Source organism: Lutra lutra, chromosome 12 (assembly GCF_902655055.1).
Source record: "Lutra lutra chromosome 12, mLutLut1.2, whole genome shotgun sequence".
NCBI lineage: Eukaryota > Metazoa > Chordata > Mammalia > Carnivora > Mustelidae > Lutra > Lutra lutra.
Genome location: NC_062289.1, coordinates 77,958,757 through 77,984,171, shown reverse-complemented (window position 1 = coordinate 77,984,171; position 25,415 = coordinate 77,958,757). Strand labels below are relative to the sequence as shown.

Genomic DNA, 25,415 nt, shown 5'->3' with positions numbered 1-25,415 from the left:
TAATTACTGTTAGCAATGCGCCCAGAGATGAAGAACCCTCTGCAAATGCCACATCCGCTAACAAGGCAGCGTCTTTGTGGAGGCCACTCCTGGGGGAGGGGGGACGCTATTTGCAGATGGATAACTGGGTTTTCGGTTGTGAAAATTAAAGTTACACTGATTTAAAATTGCATTTGAAGTGACTGACTTGTAGCTCTCCCAGATGGCTTCCAAATGCCCAAGGGAGCTCATGATATGGTAGAGGGAGGAACAGCTACCAAGTATGGTTGTGCAGTGTGCAACCTACACAACCCCGTGGAGTGACCCTGGTGGGGGGCAGGCAGTGATCCGTAATGAACGATAGAAAGTGATACACATTGTGGGAGAAGAAGGGCTGTCTCACGAGGGCAGCAGAGCAGAGAGAAAAAGGGCCCTCAGAGGGGAAGTCAAGCAGAAGAAACTCGCATCTCTGCCAAACGTGCGGGAACAGAACCAACCCTCATGACAAAAGCATGGTCCTGGGGCAGCTGAGACGCTACAGGAGAGGGAAGGAGAAGGCTCCACTGGCCTAGGAGATGCCAAGCCCCTGCTGGGGCCAGTGGCAGCTGGCGGGAAACCACGACCTTGGAGACCCTGGGATGCCAGACCCTCGCAGACCAGCTAGGGACACCGAGCCACGCACAGCACTGGTCCAGCCCAGCCACACAGACTCAGGACTGCACCCAGCCTACAGGTCCCCAGTCAGCGCGGCCACCACCGATCCCTTATTTCCTGCGGCTGCTATCCCAGGGAATATCTTACGTTAGGCTTCGCAGTGTTTGAAAATATGCGCGGGGAGATTTGATACATAAATCGTGAGTTTTAGTTTCTACTGAAATAGGGCAAGCAACCGCCGTGGGCCAACCTCTCCCTGCGGCTCAGCAGGTGGGCACCACAGGCAGCCCCTGTTCGCTGCTGCCCCTGCAGAACCCCCACTGAAGGTTTAACCTCGATCACATCACCCTAAATCCAACAACAAGGACCTTCTTGAGAAGCAGAAGAGGAAAGTCATGGACACATGGGGGAGAAGCCATGGGAGGACAAAGGCCATGGGGCTATGGCCACAGCCCAAGGACTCCATGGACCCTGGATGCTGGAGGAGGCAAGGAAGGACCCCCCCTCCCCAGGCGCCTTGGCTGACACCTGTGTCCCTTCAGTGGACTTCAGGCCCCAGAATGGAGAGAGTAGTTTCTGTTGTTTAAAGCCTCCTGGCTTGTGTGGCTCAGAGTCCTAGGACACCGATACGCATGGTCAAACCTCCCTGCGCCCATGGGCCACTCCCGTGGGCGCATCCTGTGTCCAAAGCGTCCCCTCGGCTTCCAGGCCACCTGGGGGCTAGTCTGCCATCCCAGGGAAGTTCTGATCTGACCCTGAGGCCTGGAGCCAGGCGCCCGCGGGGGGGCTCCTGGACGGCACTCACACAGTCTTGGCAACAGCCCCCACCCCGGGCATACGTCCAGCATCCCACCTGAACTCGGGGAGATGGGAGACCTCCCCCGCCCGCCCCCCGCCTCCCCTGCCCGTGCCATGCTGACACGTCGTGCTGACACGTCATGCTGACACGTCGTGCTGGCATGGTGTGCTGACACGCTGGACATCCCACCGTGACTGTCCCCTACCTAGAGTGTCCCCGCAGGATCCCTGCCCCCGCTCCCTCCCCGGCACGATAAAGCCCTCTCTCATCTGCGCAGGGCACCCCCCACATGCAGTCATCAGAGAGGTTAAGGGACCAGCTTGCTGCTGTCCAGAAAACTCTGAAGCACATCCTGCTATTTGCTCAAGACGTCCTCAGACACCTGCTCTGAGGACAGCAGCAGGTCCCCGCCTCGGGACAGTGGGGTCTGGACAGAGGTGGCAGGAGCAGCCCTGGGTCTGACACTCCCTGGGGACCTGGCCTCCCCCTGGACTGGGGATGACGTGCTAGCAGCAGACACCATTTTTAAGGCTGCTGCAGAGCTGCACCAGGCTTCCGGGTGGCCCAGGCTGTACCCGTGGCACCTATGAGGACCCCGGTGCCCCAGGCTGCAGACCCGAGGCCACACAGACCTGCGCTTCTGGCCACCCCTCAGGGACTGCTGGGGCTGCTGGCCGGGAGACCTCACGGAGCACCAGGCTGGCAGGGCAAGCACGAGCCCAGGGAGAGCGCCCCAGCTTCCCTGCCGGGGTGCAGGGTCACACCTGCTCCTGACCCACCATGCAGCCCCGCCACTCCCTGGCCACGTGCCCCTGCAGGTGTCTGTTAGAGGCCCACTTCCCACCTGCATGGTGCACAAGAGGGCTCCCCAGGACAAGAAACTGCTTCCAACTGGTGCTCGGGGCTTGGGCTGCTGACAGCGTGCCGGACCCCGCGGGCAATGTGAGCACACAGCTGTGTGTGTGCCCGCGCTCTCTGTGCGCAGTGGCCGGCCAGATGCATGGCGTCCTGCTGTTGGCGCCTCACGAGCAGCTTTCGGCCCAGGAGTTGGACCTGGATGCCCCAGCCCCCAGGCTCCTGTTCTGCCGGCCCCCCGGGGAGTGCCCTCAGCCAGCCCCCAGCCCTGCCCCCCGCACCCCGCTCTCACCAGCCCGTGCCGAACTCCACGTGGGCATCGAAGAAGCCCACCACAGGGGCCGTGGCCGCCTTCCAGCCCTGCAGCCGTGCCCGGATCAGGCCTTCTCGCCGGCTGTTACGCACAATCTTTACCAGGCCCGGGTACCGCCTGTTGACGTACTGGTCCAGGCTGGCCTTGAGCTCCGCTGCAGGGGACACAGAATCCCCTCAGCAACTCGTGCCCCGGGAGGGCCCCAAGGTCGCCCCAGGTCAGCGTGGGCAGGCTGGGGCGCTGTGTGCCCTAGGCCCATCCTCCACGGCCGCTGAAGGGCACCCACGGCGGCCGGACGTGCTTCAGGGGCTGGGGATACCGTGGGGCTCACCCTCCCGTGTGGGCACAACAGGCAAAAACCAGCCTAATGGGACTGATTGGACTGAGGCGTGTGTCATGGAGACAGGCGCCCCCGGGGGCTGGGTGCCTCCCCCATGAAGAGGAAGGAAGGCCTCGCACGGACGCATGGGTGAGCACATGGGGTCGGCCCACACTGGGCGGTGTTCAGCCGTGATGCCCGCTACTATACTCATCAGCCCTGAGGACAGACGCTGTGGGGCCCCAGTTCCCCGAGGTCCCGACAGGCGCCACCTTCTGAAAGACGGTCGATCCTGGCTCCTTTCACAGGGTCAGCTTGGGGCCCCACAGTGTAGACAAGTAGCCGGCCCTGGGTTGGACACAGTACCTCCTGCCCTTGGAGGGCTCCAAAGGTGTCGCCCAAATTTCCTCCACTTCCCTCCCTCCAGATATGCCGAGGAGAGCCCCTCATGATGAGCCCACGGGACCTCAGTCTCGGGGCTGCCCATGGTGGGTTCAGGCTCCTGGCTCAGTTGGTGCCCAGGCGTCTCTGGACCCCTCGGCAGGGGCTTTGAGCCCTCTGCACCAGCGGGCAAGGGATGCTTGCGGGGTCCCTGCTGTGAGTGCCGGCCCAGCTCCCCCGCCAGTAGACCCTCACTGGAGCCCACACCCCCCTCACAAGCAAGAGGCAGGAGGTGTGATCAGCAGATAGGGAACCTAGCCTGCCTGGCCTCTTCTGGGCAACATCTGTAGGGCATGAATAGAGCCCCCACTTTAAGGCCATCCACAGCCTCAGAAAGGGACGAGTTTCAACATAGGGTGTTTGTGGATGTAACGTTAAGGATCTTAAGGAGAAATCCTCCTGGACTTCGGGCGGGCCTCGTCCAGCAACAGGTGTTAGTACAAGAGGAGACACACAGGGGGAGGCTGCGTGAAGATGAGGCAGAGGGGGAGGGATGCAGCTCCAGCCGGAGCACGAAGGACACCAGCCATCCCCAGAGCCAGGGGAGGCAGGGAGGACTCGGTCTTGGAGCCCGTGGGGTGTACAGCCTGGCCCACCCTGACTCTGGCTTCCGGCCCCCAGCTCCAGGCTTCTTGCGCTGTTGGGGTCCCCCACCGGCCCCCACTCACTGCTGTCACTGTTGTCGTCCACCAGGATGACCTCCTTGAGGAGCCGCGAGGGCGTGCGGTTCACCACACTGTGCACAGAGCGCAGGATGACGGAGAGGGCCTCGTTGACAAAGATGAAGACCACAGAGATCTGGGGTAGGTCAGTGGCATGGGTCATCTGTCTGCACCTGCGGGAGACACAGTCTGTGGTCAGCGGTTAGTGGTCAGTGTGGGGCGTGTCCGCTCAGCCACTTCTCGATCTAATACCCAACGGAAGAGCAACAAGGCCGTGGGGGAAGCCCCAGACTCAGTGATGACGTCCATCCGAAGCCACGGGCTCCAGTGTTCTGAGCCTCAGCCTGCTGTGTCCATGCTGAAAGTCAGGGAATAGCAGTCATGTCAGGTCATGGCCCAGTGGTGGGTGGGGCCCAGCCCTGAGCCCAATGACATCAACACCTGGTTCCAACTGCAGGGGGTGTGCAGTGGGGGGTTGTGGGAGCAGCGTCCACAGTGAACCCTGCACCTTGAGTGTGGTGTGGAAAGTGGAACCCGGGTAGCCGGTGATGGGCTGAGCAGGGCCTGGCCAACGTCAGTGGAGGGCCACTGAGGTGGAAATGAAACCTGTAGGGAAGGCCTCATCATCAGGGCTGAAGGTAATAGCCTCAGCCAAACCTAAGGACTGAGGGGCACAAGGGGGGGACGTGTGATTTTCCCAGGGGTCTTGATGCAGGGGCTGGGCATGGGGTGAGGGACATCTGGTTCCTCGATCTGACTAAATGATACACATTTGCTAAGGGGCCTGCAGAAGGCAACGGGCTGTTGGGGTAATAACGTGGTGGAATGAATTCACCAGGGGCCAAGGGAGACAGACAGGAACTAACTTAGCAAACGGTCAAAAATAACGTGATGGAAGGGGACCTGGGTGGCTCAGTGGGTTAAAGCCTCTGTCTTCAGCTCAGGTCATGATCCCAGGGTCGTGGGATCGAGCTCCGCATTGGGCTCTCTGCTCAGCCTGCTCCCCCCTCCACCGCCTGCCTCTCTGCCTACTTGTGATCTCTGTCTGCCAAATCAATAAATTAAACCTTAAAAAAAAATAACATGATGGAAAAAAGAGGAAACAAGAGCAAAGGAAATAGGAAGATACACGTGGAGGGGCCCAGTCATGTACATTTGCTGCCACAATAAATGTAAACGCACCAAATCTCTCCTTAAGATGGCAGAGGCCACTCAGCTAGACACAGGCGCTTGCACACTCACACACACACATTCTCACACTGACCACATTGACACATGTTCCCACACTGACTCACACATTCTCACACTGACACACACATTCATATACTCACACGTTCTTATACTTACACTCACATGTTCTTACACTGACACATATGCTTTCAAACTGACTCACGCTACATTCTCACACACTCACACACCCTCACACTGACTCACACATTCTCACACTGACTCACACTCACACATGCTTTCACATGGACTCACACTCACACACATTCTCACACTGACCACATTGACACACATCTCACACACTCATACATGTTCTCACACTGACTCACTCTCACACACATTCTCACACTGACACTCATACACTCACACACGTTCTCACATTGACTCACACTCACATACGTTCTCACACTGACTCATACTCACACACAACCCTGCTCAAAAGGGCCACCTTCCCTCCTATGGAGTGAGTACAGCCGGGGTTTGAACCTGAGCCAGCAGCCGTGCCCAAAGCCAGGGGCCACCCTAGCACTGGTGGGAGAGTGCTGGTGACCCCTCCTAGCTCACAGCACACTAGCATCTCTGCTCTTACCGCAGCACACAGACAAGAACAGTGGACATGGCAGTGACTTTGCAGAGGAAGCGGCAGAGACAGTGACCACACAGGGTCATGGGTGGGGACCCTGGGGCTGTCTCTAGACCAGGCAGCCAGGGAGGAGCCAGGAGTAGCTGGGCAGTGAGGTGAGCCCTGGCCTGCTCAGCTTGGCTGCAGAACAAACACCACAGACACAGCGGCCTAAGCCACACATGTGTGCTCACGGTCAGGAGTCCAGATCCAGGGCAGTAGGGCTGGTTCCTCCCGAGGCTTTCCCTCAGCAGGCAGACGTGGTCTTCCCACCTTCCCACCATGTCTCAGTGGCTGTGCCCTGTGTGTGTCTGCACCCTGCTCTGCTCTCCATGGGGACTCAGCCATAGGGGACAAGCCCACCTGGGAGACCCCACTTCACTTGTCACCTCTGTAAGGCCCTGCCTCCACACGGACACATCCAGAGGTGCGAACTTGAGGGACACAGTTCAGCCAGTAATGGCACCAACAGGGAGGAACCAACATGTGGGGGGGGACAGGGAGGAACCAGCAGGTGGGGTGCACTGGGTATGATGAGAAACGGGCTGCGCTGGCAAGGCAGGCTGTGGAGGGTAGCGTGTCCCTGCCCCAGGGGACACTCAGCGCCCCTTTCCGCCCTCCACACTGTGCACACATGCACTGCCGGCCTCCCCCCGCCACTCTGGCCACAAGTCCCAGGACTGATTATGGCGTGGCATCAGAGGAGGCAGCAGCAGGACACGGGACCCCTGCGAGGTGGTTGTTCTCACGACCTTCCACGGGGTATAGACGCTCCTGCTGGCCACCTGCACTTCACCCTGGGGGTCATGGCAGCCACTCACCTTAGAACACGCCACCCTCACCAGATGGAAAATGCTCTCTGTGCATTCCTGACACAGACACTCTGGGGAGAGCACAAGACCCCCGGGAATGCAGGGCCATAGAACCTTCCAGATACACTCTCCATCCTCTGCTCCGCAGGTCCATCAGGCAGGAACAAGGCAAGTGCTGCGGGGGAGTCACTGGCTGGCCTCCGGGAGAAGCCCAGGCTAAGACTTTGGGCTGCTGGCCCAGGGGCTCAGAGGACGTGGGCAGGACCACAGGCTCTTCTCACTCCACAGCTTCATGGGGCTGGGAGATGCTCTGGGGAGCACAATCCGGTTCCCAGCACAGGTGGGAAAGCCCCCTCTGACTCCTTGGCTCTGACTGGGCAGCACGCGCTGCCTTAGACCATCACCGAGGAGACAGGATGCTCTGATTGGCTTCCATTTGGATGGTCACTTCTTGAGTCCCAACCATATGGAACTCACAGGAGAGGCAGGACCCAGGCTGGGAGTCCGCAGGGAGCTCACGTCGGGGCACCACTCCCTAGGCCCAGATGACATGCCCTGAGTGTCTAACTGACACAGCAGGGTGGTGTTCCCAGCTCAGCTCTCTACAGCCTGGACACACGTCTCACTGGGGTAGGTCGGTTCGCGGAATCATGCAAGCCCAGTCTATTCCACGAATTTAGTTCTGAGAGCCTGGATTCTGCGCTGGGCCCTCTGTGCTGTGGCAGTCCCCAGATAACCTCTCCGCCTTTCCGTCTCTGCCTTAGAAGCCACGGCCAGGAAGGAATTCTTCACACGAAGTGATATTCCTTCTTGAGGTTTTTCTCACTTAGTTCCTCCAACAAGAATGAGTCTAGAAAATCCACAGGGTCATGTATATTATGGGACCTGGTGCTGTCCAGACAGCCTTTGTAAAAACAGCGTGACTGTGGTCACAATGATTGTAAAGCACAGGACAGATTACCTTGGAGCTTGGCAAACAGACACATGTAATCTCGAAGTGACACAGTAAGCTGACTCCAACGCCTGCCTGGGCTGTCCCCTCGCTGAGCCCAGTAACACCCAAGTGTGTCTGGGTGCGGCTGTGGGGGGACAGTCTGGAGGGAGCACAGTGGGGGGACAGCCTGGGGGGGCACGGCTGTGGGGACACACTGGGGGGATGGGGCAGCTGTGGGGACAGTCCAAAGAGGGCACAGCTGTGGGGACACACTGGGGGGATGGGGCAGCTATGGGGACAGCCCAGGAGGGCACGGCTGGGGGGACACACTGGGGGGATGGGGCAGCTGTGGGGACAGCCCAGGAGGGCATGGCTGGGGGGACACACTGGGGGGGATGGGGCAGCTGTGGGGATAGCCCAGGAGGGCACGGCTTGGGGGACACACTGGGGGGATGGGGCAGCTGTGGGGACAGCCCAGGAGGGCACGGCTGGGGGGACACACTGGGGGAAGGACCTGGGGGGGCATGACTGAAGGACAGTGTGGGTGTCACAGGTATGATAATAACAAAACAGATACTGGTTTCTGTGTTGGCACACTGTGGAGCTGTGGTCTGGGGCGGCTGGAGACTGGGATGCTGGCAGCTGGGCCCTTCTGCTTCGTCACTGTGCTGAGTGTGGGCTGGTCCCCAAGCCTGCATGCACCGGCAGCCCCAGTGCCATCGCAGGAAGCAGGGAAGGAGGGAAAGGTCCTGCCCCCCCCCACCCGGCACACGCTCCCCAAGTTCACATATGTCCCACTGACCACGGCTTGGCCTCCTGCGAGGTTTGCAGACATCAGCCTTCATACGGGCTTCGCCCAGCCATGTCTGGGGTTCAGTTAAGGAGGAAGAAAGGGAGAAAAGATGGGAGGAGTGCCTGGGGCCAAAGTGGGAGCGCCACTGGCCAGGACGCAGCCCCTGTGGGAACGGTGGGCTCCATGCAGGGGAGGGTGAGTCTTAGCCCCATACAGCGCGGGAATGTCAGCATGGCTCGGGGCTCCTTCCCATCTCCACACTGGGGTGCCGGGGTGGCCAGGGGTGCTCCCCACATGAGCCCCGCTCACAGTAGAGAGCCCTAGGGATGCTGGGGTCCGTGGGCATCTCACTCATCAACGAGAGTCTGCTTGCCCTCGCCAGCCCCTCCCATGCTTGCCTGCCCACCACAGCACCCCCTCAAGGCAGCCCAGGCTGAGCCCCTGTCACGTAGCAGAGACGCTGGCCCCCCAAGGACCACAGGCAGGACACTGTGGGCCTGACCGCTGTCCTGTCCAGGGGGCTCGAGCAGGCAGTGGGGAGCGGGCGCACAGACAGTGCTGGGCTTTGGGCAACCCAGTCCACAGCCACGCAGTTCCACGGGCCAATCTCTGCAGGCATCGTACGGATAATGTGACTGTCCGCCTGCTGTGGGACGCTTAAATTAGAGCTTCTGAGAGCACGGGCCTTTCCCGGGCACACCGGGAAAGGCAGTCTTTGCCCATGGCGTTCATCTGCCCTGACCAGTCACCCCACTGGGAGCGTGTGTACTTTCTAAGTTGCTGGAATTAGAAACAGCACAATGTATACGGTCCATTTTGTCCCAGTGCAATGCTGCACTAAAATAGCCTCTTTGGGGAGCCCTCCTACACTGTTGGTGGGAACGCAAGCTGGGGCAGCCACTCTGGAAAACAGCATGGAGGTTCCTCAAAAAGTTGAAAATATGGGGCGCCTGGGTGGCTCAGTGGGTTAAGCCTCTGCCTTCGGCTCAGGTCATGATCTCAGGGTTCTGGGATCGAGCCCCGCATGGGGCTCTCTGCTCAGCAGGGAGCCTGCTTCCCCCCCGCCCTCTGCCTGCCTCTCTGCCTACTTGTGATCTCTCTCTCTCTCTGTCTGTCAAATAAATAAATATTAAAAAAAAAAAAGTTGAAAATAGAGGTACCCTATGACCCAGCAATCGCACTACTGGGTATTTACCCTAAAGATACAAATGTAGGGATCCAAAGGGGCACGTGTACCTGAATGTTCATAGCAGCAATGTCTACAATAGCCAAACTATGGAAAGAACCTAGACGTCCACCAACAGATGAATGGATAAAGAAGATGTGGTAAATATACAATGGAATACTATGCAGCCATCAAAAGAAATGAAATCTTGCCATTTGCAACAATGTGGATGGAACTAGAGGGTATTATGCTGAGTGAAATATGTCAATCAGAGAAAGACAATTATCATATGATCTCCCTGATATGAGGAATCTGAGAGGCAGGGTGGAAGGGTCATGAGGGGAAGGGAGAGAAAAAATGAAACAAGATGGGATCAGGAGGGAGACAAACCATAAGAGTCTCTTAATCTCAGGAAATAAACTACGAGTTGCTGGAGGGGAGCAGGGGTGGGTAGGGATGGGGTGGCTGGGGGATGGATGCTGGGGATAGTATGTGGTACGGTGAGTGCTGTGCATTGTGTAAGCCTGACGATTGGCAGCCCTGTACCCCTGAAGCAAATAATACATTATATGTTAATAAGTTAAAAAAAAAAAACAAAAAACCCTCTTCTACTCCTAATGCAATCCCTATCCCGTTAGAGAAGGTTTGTGCTCAACCCAGGCAGCGGAAAGGGCTGTTATAAGGGAAGGCTCGTGCCTAACGAAAAGATAAGAACCAGGCCCCGCTGAAGGCAGCTTTCCTCCCAGCCTGCCTGTGTCAACTCCCTTCTGCCTCCCCAGGGGACAGGCCATGGGTGCTGGGGCTTAGTGTGGCCACGCATCACCGGAGGTGGTGGCCCTCCCATCCGGCTCCCTCTGCCACGTGTAAGTACCCACCACTGCCGGGCTGTGGCTGCCCTTGGGACTGAGCAGCACAGGGACGCGGCCCCTGCACGTCCACCCTCCCCACGGGGCCATCGTGGCCCCCCGCGGCCCCTGTCCCGTCTCTCATTCCACCTGAGGCCGGTTTGAGTTGATCTTCTGCCACATGCGAGGAAGGGGTCCTGACCCGGCGCCGGCCCTGGAACGCACGTCCCCGAGCTTGCCGTGCAGCGGGAGGGCTCTGCCTGGACGTATGGGGAGCTTCTTCCTCAGCGGACGGGACAGCCAGGACCAGCGGGCTCGGCACGGTGCTCACGGTCACGCATCTGACGGCCGCCTCATCTCACGGAGGTTCTGTCTATGGGAGCTGGGTTCCCTCGGCAACAGAGCTTTGTCCTGACCCTGCCCTCTGCCAGGACAGGCAGTCCCAGCTTGGGGCCTCGGCCCTGTGGGTGCAGGGAGAGGGCCACCCGCCAACCCGTCTGCTGAATTCTCAGCCAGCCCCCAGGATCTGAGAGGCCAGAGAACGAGTGGACCAAACAGCACAAGCTCCTGAGAGAAGCAGACAAGCACCCCTGCCTCTCACAGCTCACAGGCAGATGGGCAGACAGCCCAGGGCACACGAGGCAAGGTCTGCAGAGCCTTCCAGGAGAGGGTCCTCTGTTCTTAGGACACACAAGATGCAGACACATATTTTTCTAGCCCCTCCGAAGGGTGTGAGGATGTGACACTGGGAGCTGCAGCAACCACGTTGTGACCACGAGGATGGGTGTGGCAGAGCAGAGAACTGGGGAGAACCGGGGACCTGACGCAGTCAGCCACTGCCAGTTGAACGCCTCTGGACCCTGACTGCAGCGGCTGGTTACGGGAGGTCAGGAATCCCTTCCTTGTGCAGCCACTTCTAGCTGAGGTGTGGGATTTTCACGTGACATTATTGTCACCGACAGAGAACATCCACTCTCTCTGGGGGACCCCAGTCCTCCCTGGGGTGTCATCCAGCCCATGTACCTCAAACACTGTGATGCGTGGTCTCAAATAGGGGCGGTAGCCACCGTGCTTCCCAAAGAGGCCACAGCAGCAGGCCGCACCCCTGCATGCCTCGGCCAGGACCCTCCCACTGCAGCCAGCTCCCACCCACAGAGCGCGGCAAGGTGAGGCCACGTGCCTCTGGGCAGAGTCATGGAGAGCAGGATGCCTTTGTTGTCGGGGCCCTGAGGTACCACAGAGGCAACCTGACCGCCATATAGGGCTTCCCCGGTGGACAGCTGGGGTCGGCATCCACGCATGCGACCACCCCCGGACGACGCCAGCCCTGCCACTGCCATGGCGGCCCCTGACATCACAGCCCCAGCTGAGTCCAGAAGGTCCCCACGTACCCCATCTGATTCCTGCCTCCGCGTCCATGACACCCGGTGTCCATGCAGCTGCGGAGCGGGGAGGGCTTGGCAGGCAGGCGTTGGCACACAGTGGGTGCTTCCCACAGGTGCGCTGGGCGACGCGTGTGCGGCAGGTGCCGGCTGGCCGGGCAGCTAAGCTTGGTGCACGGCGATGCCGGCTCGGACTCCGCATCCCCCACCCACAGCCAGAGCCGCAGGCAATCCTCAACCGCAGGGACAGCTCTGAGGATTTATAAACCCACAGAGGAGCAGGGCTGGTTACGAGGCCCTGAAGAGCCTCTTCCAAGGTCTCGGTTAGAGTGCGTGGCAGGCACGTCCCTGCTGGCCTCTCAGGAAACAGGGCCACGGCAGCGACACTAATGGAAATTTATGGGGACGCCCTTTGTGCCGCTGGAGGAATGCGCGCAGGACAGAGAGGCAGCACCCCTCCCGGGGGAGCGGCGGGCTTCGCCTGCTGACAGGAGGACACACATCTATCTCCCGTCAGGGGCGCCGGCCCCGGGGGCTGCGCCTTCTGGAGCCCTGACAGATGTTTCTAACGGCTGCCGGCGGGTTCTCAGAAGCAGGTCACCCGGGGAGCGTTTCCGCCTCCTTGTGGACGCCTTCCTGGGGCGGCCCCTGCCTGCTCTGGGGGACACGCTCCCACCCTCACAGGAGCGTCCACACAAACACGGAGAACTTGACAGGCAAGGCCACACCTCTGCGAGGCCTTCCTGCTGGCCAGGCGGCAGAGGGGGCCGAGGCAGGCAGGACCCGGGGGGCCAAGACGCAGAATGGCCCCTACCGCGAGCAGCGTGGGGCAGACCCATGCTACCAGCCTCCCGAGTCCATCTGTCCGTCCAGGCAGCTGGCTGCAAGACCTCCCAGAAGCACGGGGGTGCATGCCCAGCCGTGCACACACACACTCGCGGGCTCACGCATGGGCGCACGTACACACAACCACACACGTACACACAACCACACACGCCACAGCATCTCGCCTAGAGACCCGGGGACACACCGCAGAGACAGACGGCCCTGGAAGGACATCAACGGCTCGTACTTTCTCGTGGTGCGGAGCTAAGAGAGCACACATACTGCGAAGTCACTGTGCATGGCAAAGCAGCCGCAGCTGACCTGTCCCCACCCGTCCTCACAGAGACAAGGCCATGGCCACGACGCAGCCTGCATCCCCAGCTGTAGAGCCCAGACTCACTGCGCCACGGGCTCACCGACACGCAGGCCGATGGCGCTCCATCCTTGGACCCCAGGAAGGCCTACGGAGCCCGGCAGACCCACACACAAATCCCCACATGTCAGAACCAGGGCACAGGACCAAGTGGGAACAGTCACAGGGGCTGCAGGGTCACTGCCCCATGTGCTGATGGGCTGGGCAACCATCCTGCAGCCTGGACACCTTCATGTAGCCTGTGGAGGGAGCAGGCTGCGGGGGTGCCCAAGGCTGCCATGAATCCCTGGGCCATCGGTGCGGCCCGTGACCTCCAGCCCCTCCAGGCTCTCCCTCAGACATCCCTGGGGTCACAGACCCACCGTGGGCCAGGGTCCAGCTCAGTATGGAGGACTTCTGTTGGCCATCAGCCCCCGCGGCCCCATGGGGGCTCTAAGGGTGGATGCAGCCCTCACCCCCCGACAAGCTCCAGAGCTTGGGGTGAAGTGGGCCCTGCCCCCGTCCCAACAGATCCCCAGCTGCGAGGGAACCCAGGACAGGCAGCCTCCCCTCTCCCCATCTGGCTGCAGCAGGCTCCAGCCGCCCCTGCCCAGCCTCACTCGGGACCCCTGCCCTCCCCACAGGCACTTCCCTCCTGGGCACAGACCCCAATCTCCAGGGTGGGCAGAAGGGAATCCTGTCACCTGCCTTAACTGACCACCCGCCCAGTCAGGACGCCCTGGGGCTGCAGTTCCGTGCTCCCTGGCCAGTAAGGGAACCAGGTGCCTTCGCCTACACAAGACCCACCCACATACTGCCATGACGACTCCCCAGTCTCCCCGTCAGAGACACCTGCCTCCTCCGACCGACCCCAAACCCAGGAGCCTCAGGAGCCGGGACCCGGCACGAGGTACTGGACCCAGCTCCACTCCCAGCCCAGGCACTCCATCGGACTCACCAGCGCCGGCAGCCAAGCTGTGCATGGTGCAGACGGTTAACACGCACGGAGACTCTGCAAACAGGCAGCCGGGGGCACGTTACCGCACATTACGGAGGACAGCTCGGGCTCGGCCGCTCGCGTTTACGATCCTGGTTAATTTGGATCCGCCAGTCTCCCTTTTATTATCCCGTGGGCCGGTCTTAATAATCAAGATCTATGTTATGTGCTTTGTGGCATAATTAAAGCTGCTGCTTAATTGGAAAAGCTACCCACTCCAGACAAAGGGAATCAATAATTACCTAACGCGAGAAAGCGAGTGGGAACTGTAGTTTGAGAGCGGACAGAACCGTCGGTCGGGGCAGGCACGCACGTGGACACACGCACACACGTGTGCACACATGCAGACACATGGGAGCACACCCATTAACATAGGGGCCTCACACAGACATTAACACACGCACGCATGTGCATGCCCACACCCCATGGGTGTTTCTAGTGGCGGCACCGTCAGCATCCAGCAGGAGGCCATTTCCCACTGGACGGGTGGGCTCTGAGGAGACTGAGGCTGTTTAGGGAGTCGAAATCTGAAAGCTAAAGGTGGGCAGAGACGAACTTGCATTTACGTGTCTGTTCAGTTGGTCATGCAGAGATGTTCGCTGGGGCCCTCTTGAGCTCACAAGGGCCCCCCCACAAACAGCCACCAGCGTCACAAACCGAGAGGTCGGCAGTGGCCCGTCCTGGCCTTCCTCCCACGGGCTCCTGTCACCAACAATGGCGTGACTACCTCCAGCCCAGACCCTCCTGGTCACAGCAGCCGTGACCTGATTCCCCATCGTGGCTCCTGGAAGGTCTCCACTGCGGGTCCTGGGCCAACGATGGTGCATGGCCGTCAGGTGGGCTGGATGGGGCCGTGGGGGTGGCAGCTGCTGGCCCCACCGGCTGTGCCCTCCCTGTGTGCTCTCGGGCCTGTCCCTGGACGCTCTGAACGGGCATGTCTGGGCTTCCTCCCAATACGGCGGCTTCAGGACAGGCAGACTGCTTCTGTGGCGGCTCACAGGCCAAGGCCAGGGCTGGGCTGGGCAGGGTGGAAGCTGTGGAAGCCCCATGACTTCACCTCTGCCCTCCTCTATTGGACGACCAGCCACAAAGCCCATCCCATCTAGGGGAGGGACGTAGAGTCCCCGGCCCTTGAGGCAGGAGAGAGAGCACATTCTGGAAGACAGTTTCCCTTCCATGTTTGGCTCATGTGGAGAAGGTGAGATTCTGGGGGGAAATGCACATGGGGTTCATGCAAACCATGGCCCATGGGCCCAATCCGGGTACTTGACTCTTCCTGCCTCGGTTTCCCCATCTGCAAAATGTGGGCCCTGTCTGTCCTCACAGCCTCGCTACAGGGTTGAGTGAGTCAGTGCCCGGTCTGTAGGCAGTGCTCTGCAGCACGCTGGTCTTAAATGAGCCCAGTGGGGGCAACGATCAGGCACCCCACTCACTGAGCTGCACAGGGTGTGGGTCTCCCCCGGGATGGCTGGGGCCGTGTTCGAAGCCAAGGTCACATGCGGGCTGTCACCACATGACTATACCCCAGGCCCAGGAGCCTGGCAGGAGAGCAAGGGCTCGGGAGGGTTTCTCTCTGGTTTCTAGTTTGTCATCCACACGCGCACGGGGCAGGGGTCTGTGCATGTCACAATCATCAAAGCCTCCCCATTGCTTTTTGGGAAAGCAATGGATATAAATAAACAAGTAAGAAAATGGAACCCACATTCTCTGTTACAAGGAGGCAGAGAGCTGTACCCCTTCCAATGGGGGTCTGTAAATCAATTAAGGCATATTGTAAATGTCGGCGCTTTCAAAGTTTGCCTTGATGTCTTCTTCTGTAACATGAGGCTGAGAGGAAACTGGTCATTCCCATCTGGTTTTATTTCAGCAGATGGAGCCTTCCTAAGAGGGAGCCTCTGCCACGGGAGGGAAGGAGGGTTGGCCTCAGTCCTCAAAGGGAAAGCCAGAGGAACATCTGCCCCTCAGGCAAACGCCAGCACAGTGAGGTGCCAGAGGAAAGTTCTCTGAGGACTCAGGAGTGTGCACGGTTGTGCTAGATGGAGCAGGGAGAGCCCGTTAAGAAGCAAGAAATAGGGCGCCTGGGTGGCTCAGTTGGTTGAGCGACTGCCTTTCTCTCAGGTTATGATCCTGGAGTCCCAGGATCAAGTCCCTTATCAGGATCCCAGCTCCATAGGAAGTCTGCTTCCCCCTCTGACCGTCTCCTCTCTCATGCTCTCTCTAACTCTCTCAAATAGATAAAGAAAATCTTTTTTTTAAAAATGCAGAAGTACAATCCAAATATTTGAGCAAAAGATTTAAAAATATATGTGTGTATGTGTGCTAATTTACTAGAGAGCCTAGAGACGTTTTCATTTATTTATAATTTATTGTGATTGGCTTCAGGAACAGCTTGATCTAGGTGCTCCAACTATGGCCCTGGAACCTGATTCCTCCCTACCTCCCAGCTTGGCCACACTCTGCACTGGGTTTTTCCTTGAGTTCCACAAGTGGGCTGTGGGAACTCCAAGCTTTCTGCCCATAATAGTAAGATTGTGCAGCTCCCCATGTTCCCATTTTTACAGTTTTACTTTGACTGAAAAGCCTGATTTTTTTCCCCAGTGACCTCAGGTAATTGCAACATGCACTCTGATTGGACTGGCCCAGACCATGTGACATCACTGAGCCGTAGATGTGGCTGGTGGACATAACGCTCTAATTGCTGGAATCCTGAGTCACGTGACCTGCCCTGTGGCTGGAGCAGAAAGTTTGCATGGGTTCCCCTGTGGGAATGAGGAGCTGGAGCCCAAGGAAATAGAACCACATTTCAGGGCAGCCAACAATGGCATCCATGACACACACTCACATCTGCTCTATGCTCTGATGGCTCAAGACGCAGCAGGACCACCAGGAGAGCCCTGCCCCAGCCCAGGGCTGGCGACGGCTGGACAGGGGAGGGCCAGCGCTCTAAACCGTGTGAGATTATGGGAGGTGGGTGCCACTCACTTGCCAAGTCAATACTACCGCGTGCCCAGGAAGGGGTTCACACAGCAGGCTGGCTTGCCCATAAATACCCTCCCTGCACGGCAGAAGTCTGGGACACCGTGCGTGACCAGAGTGTCACTGGTTACGAGCATCCAGGTAACCCGTGGAATGTCATCGGTTACCACATGGGGTGGTCTGTGCTGCAGAGCTGTCCATGTTGGAGCTCGAGCCACAGTGTCAGCCTGACCTCTGGCGGCTGGGGACGAAGGTCAGTTGGCCACCGAAACCCTGGACAATAGGGCCGTTGTCATACTTCATGGGAGCAGTCACTCGCCGGGGCTGTGAGGGCTCCGCACCGTCTCTGTGACTGCCCGGGTAGGGGCAGCTGGAAAATGCCTCCTATACCCCCACCCCTGCCCTCTGCACTCCTCTGCGTGATGTCATTCTGTCCTTCCACAAAGCACAGCGGGAATAAAACGGCACTGCCCAGGGCGGAGTCACTGAGCCTGGGTAGTCCTGGGGGGACTCCGGAGGCTGCTGTGCACCCAGGAGCCCAACAACTCAGCTCCAGCCACTGAGTGAGCCTTACTGAGGCCACGCTCCAGAGGTGAGGGCGCCCTGGGGAGCGCTCAGAAAATGCCACGCATAGTCACGCACGTGCACACAACACACACGCTCACGCACACACGCACACAAGCACGCTCACCCAGTGCACACACAAGCACGCTCACGCACGCGCATGCACACACCACACACGCACACCATGCACACTCATGCATGCGCACACACCACACACACGTGCGCGCACACACGCCCTTAGAGCACAGACTGGGTACGTCCCGAACCCGAGCCACTCAAGCCCGTGTTAGTGCCTGTGTCACATCCAGGCGTCACCTGCATTACTCACTTAGCGTCTCTTCAAATTGGCCTGTTTTATACAGAACCACATTTTTTACCCAGAAAAGGAATCTTTACAACATCTCGTGAAAGGAAAGCCAGCATTGCTTATGCTTTGATGCTACCCATGACATAAAACCACGTTCTCTCGTGTGGCGCGGGGCTGAGGCAACGGGGGCACGTGTGCTCGGGGTCTGCCAGGACCAAGGGGAATTCCTCTGGGATGAAGTCCCACGAGGAACAGGAGAGGTGGACGGTGACCTCTCACCTGCAGACGGTGCTGTCCAAGGAACAGGCCGCTCCTACTGTCTGTTCCCAAAGCACAGGGTGAAGGGAACCCCAGGGCCAGGCCACAGGAGGCCCGCGCCGTGCACCTATGGTCACTTGGACACCTGGCCCAGGACACCTCACTCCTCAGTCTGGGGTGTCTTCAGTGAGTTCCCACAGCCTGGCCTGGGGGAGGGGGCATCGCACCTGCAACTGTGCCCCACCTGTACCGCCCCCCACGATGCACTTGCTCGGGGTTCCTCCTCCCTGGGGCGGGGTGGGGGGGCAGCGTAGCCCTTCCACCCAGCTCCCTGGACCACTCCCCAAACACAGTCTCAAACACATTCTGAAAACGCCCCCCCAAGCCGCTGTGCTGGGTTTTGCTCCAGGGCTGGCCCCACCCCCCAACTCGGTCCCGTGCCCCCCCCCCCCAGTGCTAGCCCCCAGGGTCCCTCCTGCCCCAGGGCTTTCCACAGACAGAGCCACAGCGAGGAGCCTGGCCAAGCTCGCCTTTCCTTTCCAGGGCCCATGTGCCGGCCTGAGGGACTGTTTTCAAGTAATCACGTTCACTTAATATGGCATTTTGTTCAAACGTCATCCCCGCCAAGGTACCTATTGAGCTTTCAAACAGGAGGCCATGTCCTGAGAGACCACGAGGCAAGGCCACAGCCAGTGGCAGACTGGGGGCAGGAGGGCCAGGGGCTCAAGGGTGGAGAGCGCAGACAGCTCTAGGTGGGGTTGCCGTGTGAGCAAGTAAGCCCCGAGGTCCCCACGCTTCACCGGTGTCCTGGCGTGGAGCGGCGGCAAATCTCCACCGGCTCCCAGGCCTGTGCACATCTGCGTGGGCCGGATGCCTGTGACCCACCGACAGCAGAGACCCCAGAGCGCAGGCCCAGGGTGCCTGCCTGCGTGTCCGTGCACGGCCGTGTCCATGCTCCGGGAGCCCACAGCGCGCGGGGGCTGGGCCGGGGGGCGCCTGGGAGGCGGCCACATACTCACTTTTTTGGCCTGTAGTCCGGGATGGTCCTGTCCAGGGAGATGCGGTCGCTGAGCTGCGCGTTGTACCCATACTCCTCGTACTTGCTCTCTGTCTCCTGGCTGTCCTCATGCAGTGTGGCCGCCATGCCGCCCTGGCCCAGGCCCCCCGGCCCCTCCACCAGGCCAATGGGCTTGGCGAGGCCTGGTGGGAAATGGGAAAGGAGGGCGGTCAAGCAAGTCCCCGGACCCTCCCGCCCTCCCCAGCCCGTCCCCAGCCTTGGGCTGCCACTTTTCTCCCAGGCCCAACTCCAGGAATTCAAGGAAGTCTATTAATTCAAAAAAGATGTTTCAATAAAAATAAGTTAATTTTAAGAATGCAAAGCGGTTGCCCACCCGCTCCAGGACCCTTCACGCTGTTGGTCTTTCTGACGTCACTATACGCATACAGTGGGACTTGACCGGGTGTGCCCACGGTCCTCCGGGAGCCCCAGAATGCCTCACGCAGAGGACTTGGCACCGTGGGGCCCTGCCTCGGAGGGCAGAGAGGGATGGAGCTGACCTGGGAGACCAGGCAGGAGAGGAGGCATGTGTGCACATGGGCTGCCTGGGAAGGTCAGGCCTGGGGCTTGTTGTTCTGGAACGTTCCCTGGAATGGTCACATGTGCCAGAGAGGAGCAGGGCCGGAGTGCCCACTGCGCGCGGGGACGGCACCCTGGCTCTCTCTGGGACGGGTGACTGGGACATGTTGGTTCTGGGAGTGAGGCCCCAGGACACTGTCCTTCAACCGGCAGAAAGGCGGGATGGGGCCAGCCGGCTGGTCAGCCCCCCACGTGCAGGCTCCCTGGTGCACGGGCAGGGTCTCCTCTCTGCGCCAGCCGCCCCCGTAGGTTTGTGACATGACTGAAACAAGAAGGCCGCGTCTGTACGGGCCGAGGCTGCCCGACAAACCCCACCGACCGGCGGCCCCTGCCCCCGGCCAGCCTCCCAGCTTGGCAGAGCATGTGTCCCAGCCCGGGAGCCGCACACACCTTCCCATTGGCCTGCACCAGGGCCCCGCTGAGTCTGGGAGCAGGAGGGGAGCCCTGGCACCTGGACCTCAGTTTTCCGGAATATTCCGTCTTGAACCAGCAAACCTGTGTTGGTGTTTATGTAGGACCGAAGGACACACATTGCATATAAAATTGAAAAATTGCATGACACAGAAATCACTTCCTCTTATTTTAATATACCAAAAATATATATATAATGATGCTACTTTTAAACGTCTGTGCTGCATTTTCTACTTTGGAAAGTCTGTAAATAGCCACCTCCCAAAGGCAGATGTGCCCTCAGACCTGAGGGCTAAGGGGCGGGGACCTGGGGGGTGGAGCCCAGGGCTGGGGGGACCCAGAGTGGGGTGGGACCTGCGGTGAGGGCCTGAGGGTGGGGGCAGGAGGCGGGGGTGGGGGCCAAGTGAGGCCAAGGGGTGGGGGCATGGGGGGTGGGAGGAGCCCTAGGGCGTGAGCTCCAGGGGATGGGGCCTGAGGATGGGGGCAGAGCAGGGAAGGGGAGGCTGGGGGGCCCCGGAGTGGGGTGGGTCCGGGGTTGGGGTTGGGGCGGGGCTAGGGGCGGGGCCTGTGGTGGGTTCCAGAAACCGTGGGGCCTGAGGGTTGGGGCTCCCTCCCCCGAGTGAGGTGGGCCGCAGCCGGGTCGGACATGGTGGGGCTGGAGCAGAGGGAGGACCTAGCTTGAGCGGGGTCAGGCCCTGGAACTCACGGGGCTGCTTCACGTTACTTTTTTGCTTGTAAAGGTGAGACACACACATGTGAGAAACTCCAACCGTGCGCAAAGCTACGAAAAGAAGGAGTTGGGGTGTCCTGGGCAAGCCCCAGCCTGCAAAAGATGGGACTTTCCTGGCTGTCCCCACACGTGGGGTGCTCCGCGGGTGGACAGCGCCCCTGCAGGGCTGCCCAGAGCCTGAGGTCCAGTCGCCCGCCTTCCTCCTCCCTCCACTCTTCCCCGCTGCGCCTTTATCCTCCGTTATCCCGGGGTTGACTGTGACCTCAGAAGGAACACTTTCGGCTCTATTTCTGGAAGTGTCACATCAGACAGCGTCTGTCCACTTCCTCGTGGGCTAAAGGAAACATTTGCATTCCCCCGGGCCTTCCCCTCAACGGGTGTCGCTGTCATTTATAGATTTCTTTCAGCTATGGAGCCGTCGGAACCTCCAGGGGTAAGCTAGAGGTCTGCTGTACGTCACCGCGCCTAGTTAGCAACACTTAAAAAATTTTGTCATGAAGGTAGATGGCACGGTAAGTGTTCTTACAATAATAAAAATTTTAAAAATAAGCTGTTGAATTACCCCCAGAGGGACAGAAATAGCTACGCCGTGGCTTCCACATTGTCAGCCGCTGGCAAAGTCACTTAGAACAGCTAATTTTGCTGCACAACCGTGACCCAGCTCCCCACGGCTGGAGGTTGCTTCCAAGATGAGGAGCGAGCCCACCTTCACCACCCCGTGCCGGCTGCGGGGCGGGCTTGGGGCGAGCAAGCCACGGAGGCCACGAGGCCCGGCCTGACCACACACATACCCTCGATGGAATGTCCAGGCAGCCTCGCTTGCTCTCCAGACACTACTCATTCCCCCAAATTATGTGCATTTTCATTGGCGTTAGGCTTAGATCTTGACTTTTGGTGCACTTTTCAAGGGCAGAGAGGTAAGGATAATTAGTAACAATATTCACATAGCTCGGGCTTCAGACACGGGGCCGTGGCCAGCAGCCGCGCGCCGTCACGCCCCGGGCCCCAGACAAGAGCCGTGTGCTCGGAGGAGGCCGACCAAGTCCAAAGGGAATGGAGGCGGGAAGCCCGTGACACAGAGCAGCCCATGATGCCAGTGTTCCAGAAAATCTGTGAAGTCTGCGCATGGGTGTTTCCTCGTTTTGAGTGCTTTTACAGAAAGTGAAAGATGGATGTCCCCGTCATGAGGGAGCCCCCCAAACATGGACGTGGAAGGAGGCACAGATGGCAAGGCCCTGGGAAACCCAAATGTTCCCAGGGCCCTCTGGGGTTGGGGACTCTCATAGCCAGAGGCTGAAGGCTGGACTGGCATCTGGTCTGGTTGGAGGCTCACGGCTGGTCCTGAGTGCCCGGGGCGGGTGGGGGGCTGCTGGGGCTCCTCATCGGCTCTGAGAGACATCCCAGATTCTCCTCGGTGGGGATCGAGCTATAAAGCCCCGAGCATGGAAGCCACAGACACCGAGCCGTTGCTCCCGGGGACACACGGGGTCGGGTTCCCGTGAGGTCCTGGTCGCCACATTTCCATCGACCCGCCAACAAGCCACCTGGTTTTACATGTGTTTCTGTAAACGTCCCCTCCCTGAACACGTTCTGCGACCTCGTTAGCCAGCGGCGTGTGGCTCACGTGGGAACTAAGCACTCGTGGCGCCTGCGAGTTCTCAGCAAGGCACAGCGTCCATGCTCACTGACACCCACCTCGAAACAGCGAAACCCCAGCAAGAACGCGACCAGGTGGGAAAGCAGCGCGGCAGACCTTGAACAGAGGCTGGCCCAGGTGGGAGCGCTGAGACCCAAACACGCCTCGTCACCACGTCACCACGTCACCATGGGGCGGCCTCAGGCTTCCTACCACTCCGAGAGGCTGTCCCCCAGGGCAAGGGGCGCCCCTGGGTTGCCCCAGCTCTCTTACAGCTCCACTGATTAAAAACCCGTGGAGTCCCGCCCATCAGCTCTTCCCCGTGGGGCTCTGGGGACCCTCATCTTCCCTCCTTTCTGGGATGCCCTTCGTGGGCGCCTGTCTCTTTCACAAAGACTTCCTTCCGAAGAGGCAGGACTGCTTGATCCCTGGGTGACAAGGACAGACAGAACCACAAGAAACTTGTACAGAGTGAAGGTGGCCCGGCCGTTACTGGGGGTCACAGCCCGAGCACCGCCAAGGCCCCCGGGGTCGACACCGACACCTACAGAACCGGCTTTTGTCCTCACGTCCCGAAGTCCTGGCTTCCCCAGCTGGGCCTGGTGCCGGGTGAGGGTGGGGCACAATGTCCCCTGTCCTACTGCCACCCTCAGGGGCTCATCTCTCATCCCATCCATCAGGCCACCGGATGGGGGACAGGCAGGCTCTGAAGCCTGAACGTGGGCTGAACGGTGGCTTGGCCTGGCCTTCAGGACCTGTGGAAATGGGGTCCCAGCAGAGGTCACCAGCTAAGACAGAGTCATCCTGAATTGAGGTGGGGTCCTTTTAGGAAGAGGGGATTTTGGACACAGACGCTGGCAAAGAGAAGATGGCCACATGACAACCCCCGACAGAGACTGGACGGAGGCCACCAGCCAGGGAACGCAACCGGCCAGGCCGCCAGGAGCTCCAGCAGCTTGAGGAGTGGGAGCCCCTCCCCCGGGGCCCTGGCCTCCTGGAGCCTCCAGGCTGTGGAAGAATGAGTGGCTGTGGTTTCAGCCATCCAGAGCTCCTGCTTTGTCCGGGCAGTCCTGAGACCCCAGGCTGACCTGCTGGGGGTGGCACAGGGACAGGCCAGATCACAAAGGCGCCCTGGGCCTCCAGAACGGGAGGGTAGGCGGCTTGGTTTGTAATGTCCCACTCCCTCCTGTGGGGGAATCAGAGCCCCGGACTCTTCATTCCCCGTGAATGAGAAGAGATTTTGAGAACAATGGGAAATCTGCATGTCAGCGTCAGCGCAGCCTCTGGAACGTCCACCCAGCTGACTTCTGCGACAGTGAAGCAGAAACCACTCCTGCTGTTACGCTGGGGCTTGACGAGGGGGCTACAGGCCCGTTGTGACAGCTGGCGGTCATTACGCTGGTCCCCCGGGCCGTGGACCTGCTCCCAGTGCTTTTATCCCCACATTTCACAGAAGGACACCACCACCACTACCACCACCACCCCCTCCCCGCCCAGGCTCACCGAGGCCGCACAGCCTCCTACCCACGTGCTTTCAACTTCAAATCACCTCAATGGAGGATTTTAGAGGGAACCGGGAAAGGTCCCCAATTTCGCATTTTGACATCAAGGACGTTAATTACAATGGCTTGTCACTTTCAGCACCATATCTCGCTGTGCTGAGGCAGAGGCAGGAAGGACACCCCTCACGGCAGAGCGTTTTAATGGGTGTCCCTGGGCGAAAACCAAGACTTTCCAAGACAGACGACTGTGAATATTCACAACTTGATAGCATTCGGTTAACAGAGGGTCTCCATCTGCCGGCTCGGGGTGGCAGGCCACGGAAGGCCACAGGACAGCTCTCAAAGACACCCGTAATCGGGGCTTTGCAGACGGAATCACCGTACGGACCCTGAGATGCAGAGCACCTGGGGCCGTCTAGGAGGGACCTACGTGCCATCTGGAGCCCTTAAAGCACAGAGTCTGTGGGAGGTTTGACGGACACGGTCGAGGGGACCGTGAGATCTGAAGGCAGAGCCCGTACGGACGGGATGCCTGGGCCCCCGAAGCTGGAGGGGCAGGAAGGATCCACCCCAGAGCGTCCAGAGAGCCCAGCCCTGCCCACACCATGGTTCCAGCCCAGGGACACCCATTTCAGGCTTCGGAGCTCCAGGATGGTAAGAGTAACTCTGGGCTGCTTTAAGCCCATCAGCATGCAATGATGGGTCCCGGCAGCCCCGGCACAGGGCAGAGCACCCAGGCAGAGTGCAGGCCATCGGTGCGGCCTCCCACAGGCATGCCCAGGCCCGGAGCGGACTTCTGGAGCGGTGTGTAACCACTGCACCACCTGCCTTGGCCCCGGGTCTCCTGACAGCGGCACAGCGACCTTGTGGACAGCCTGCAGTCCCCCAACGGCTTCCCTAAACCTGGGTGCCAGCAGGAGGCAGGGAGGCAGCAGAGCCCTGTGCTCCCAGAGCAGAGGACCCCAGGCAGGTAGGTGCAGGGGTGGTTCACAGTGACCACATTCAGAGCCAGGAGGATAGATCCGGATTCGTCCATGGACCCACGGAGCAGTCGCCCCAACAGTTGTTCCTACCGACGGCCCAGACGTTTCAGAGAAGAGCAGCCGATGTGGAGGGTCTGGGAGGGCCTTGGGGCTTAGAGCAAGTCTCCGGGCACTGCCCAATGAGAGAGATTTCAGGTGCAAGCCTGAGCTCCCAGCTCCTGTGGAAGGTTCCCGCTGCCCGACGGCACGCGTGTGCTTGGGCACAGGGCCCTACACCGGCACAGGTGGTCAACTCCCGGCCCCCAGGCTGTTTCTCACGGCTGCCTGGAGGCTGAGAGGTTGTGCCCCTGGTTTAGACGGATGGGGAGGTGGTGGTTTGGATAGAGGCCCCAGAAGCTGGAACCTGTGGGGTGGCCTCCCGGGAAGAGGGTGTTTG

General features: G+C 59.8%; 1 protein-coding gene across 3 annotated transcripts in view; it reads right to left on the bottom strand.

The window, feature by feature from the left end:
• Positions 1-25,415, bottom strand: part of GALNT9 (polypeptide N-acetylgalactosaminyltransferase 9) — a 72,766-nt gene that overhangs the window by 31,412 nt on the left and 15,939 nt on the right. For 2 of the 3 annotated variants that reach the window (XM_047698532.1, XM_047698533.1), the window contains exons 2-4: positions 19,101-19,281; positions 4,029-4,195; positions 2,580-2,754 (exon numbers count right to left, since the gene is read on the bottom strand). In XM_047698532.1, the coding sequence (XP_047554488.1) occupies positions 2,580-2,754; positions 4,029-4,195; positions 19,101-19,281 (523 nt within the window). The remainder of the gene's footprint in view (positions 1-2,579; positions 2,755-4,028; positions 4,196-19,100; positions 19,282-25,415) is intronic. The other variant, XM_047698534.1, reaches the window with a different exon arrangement.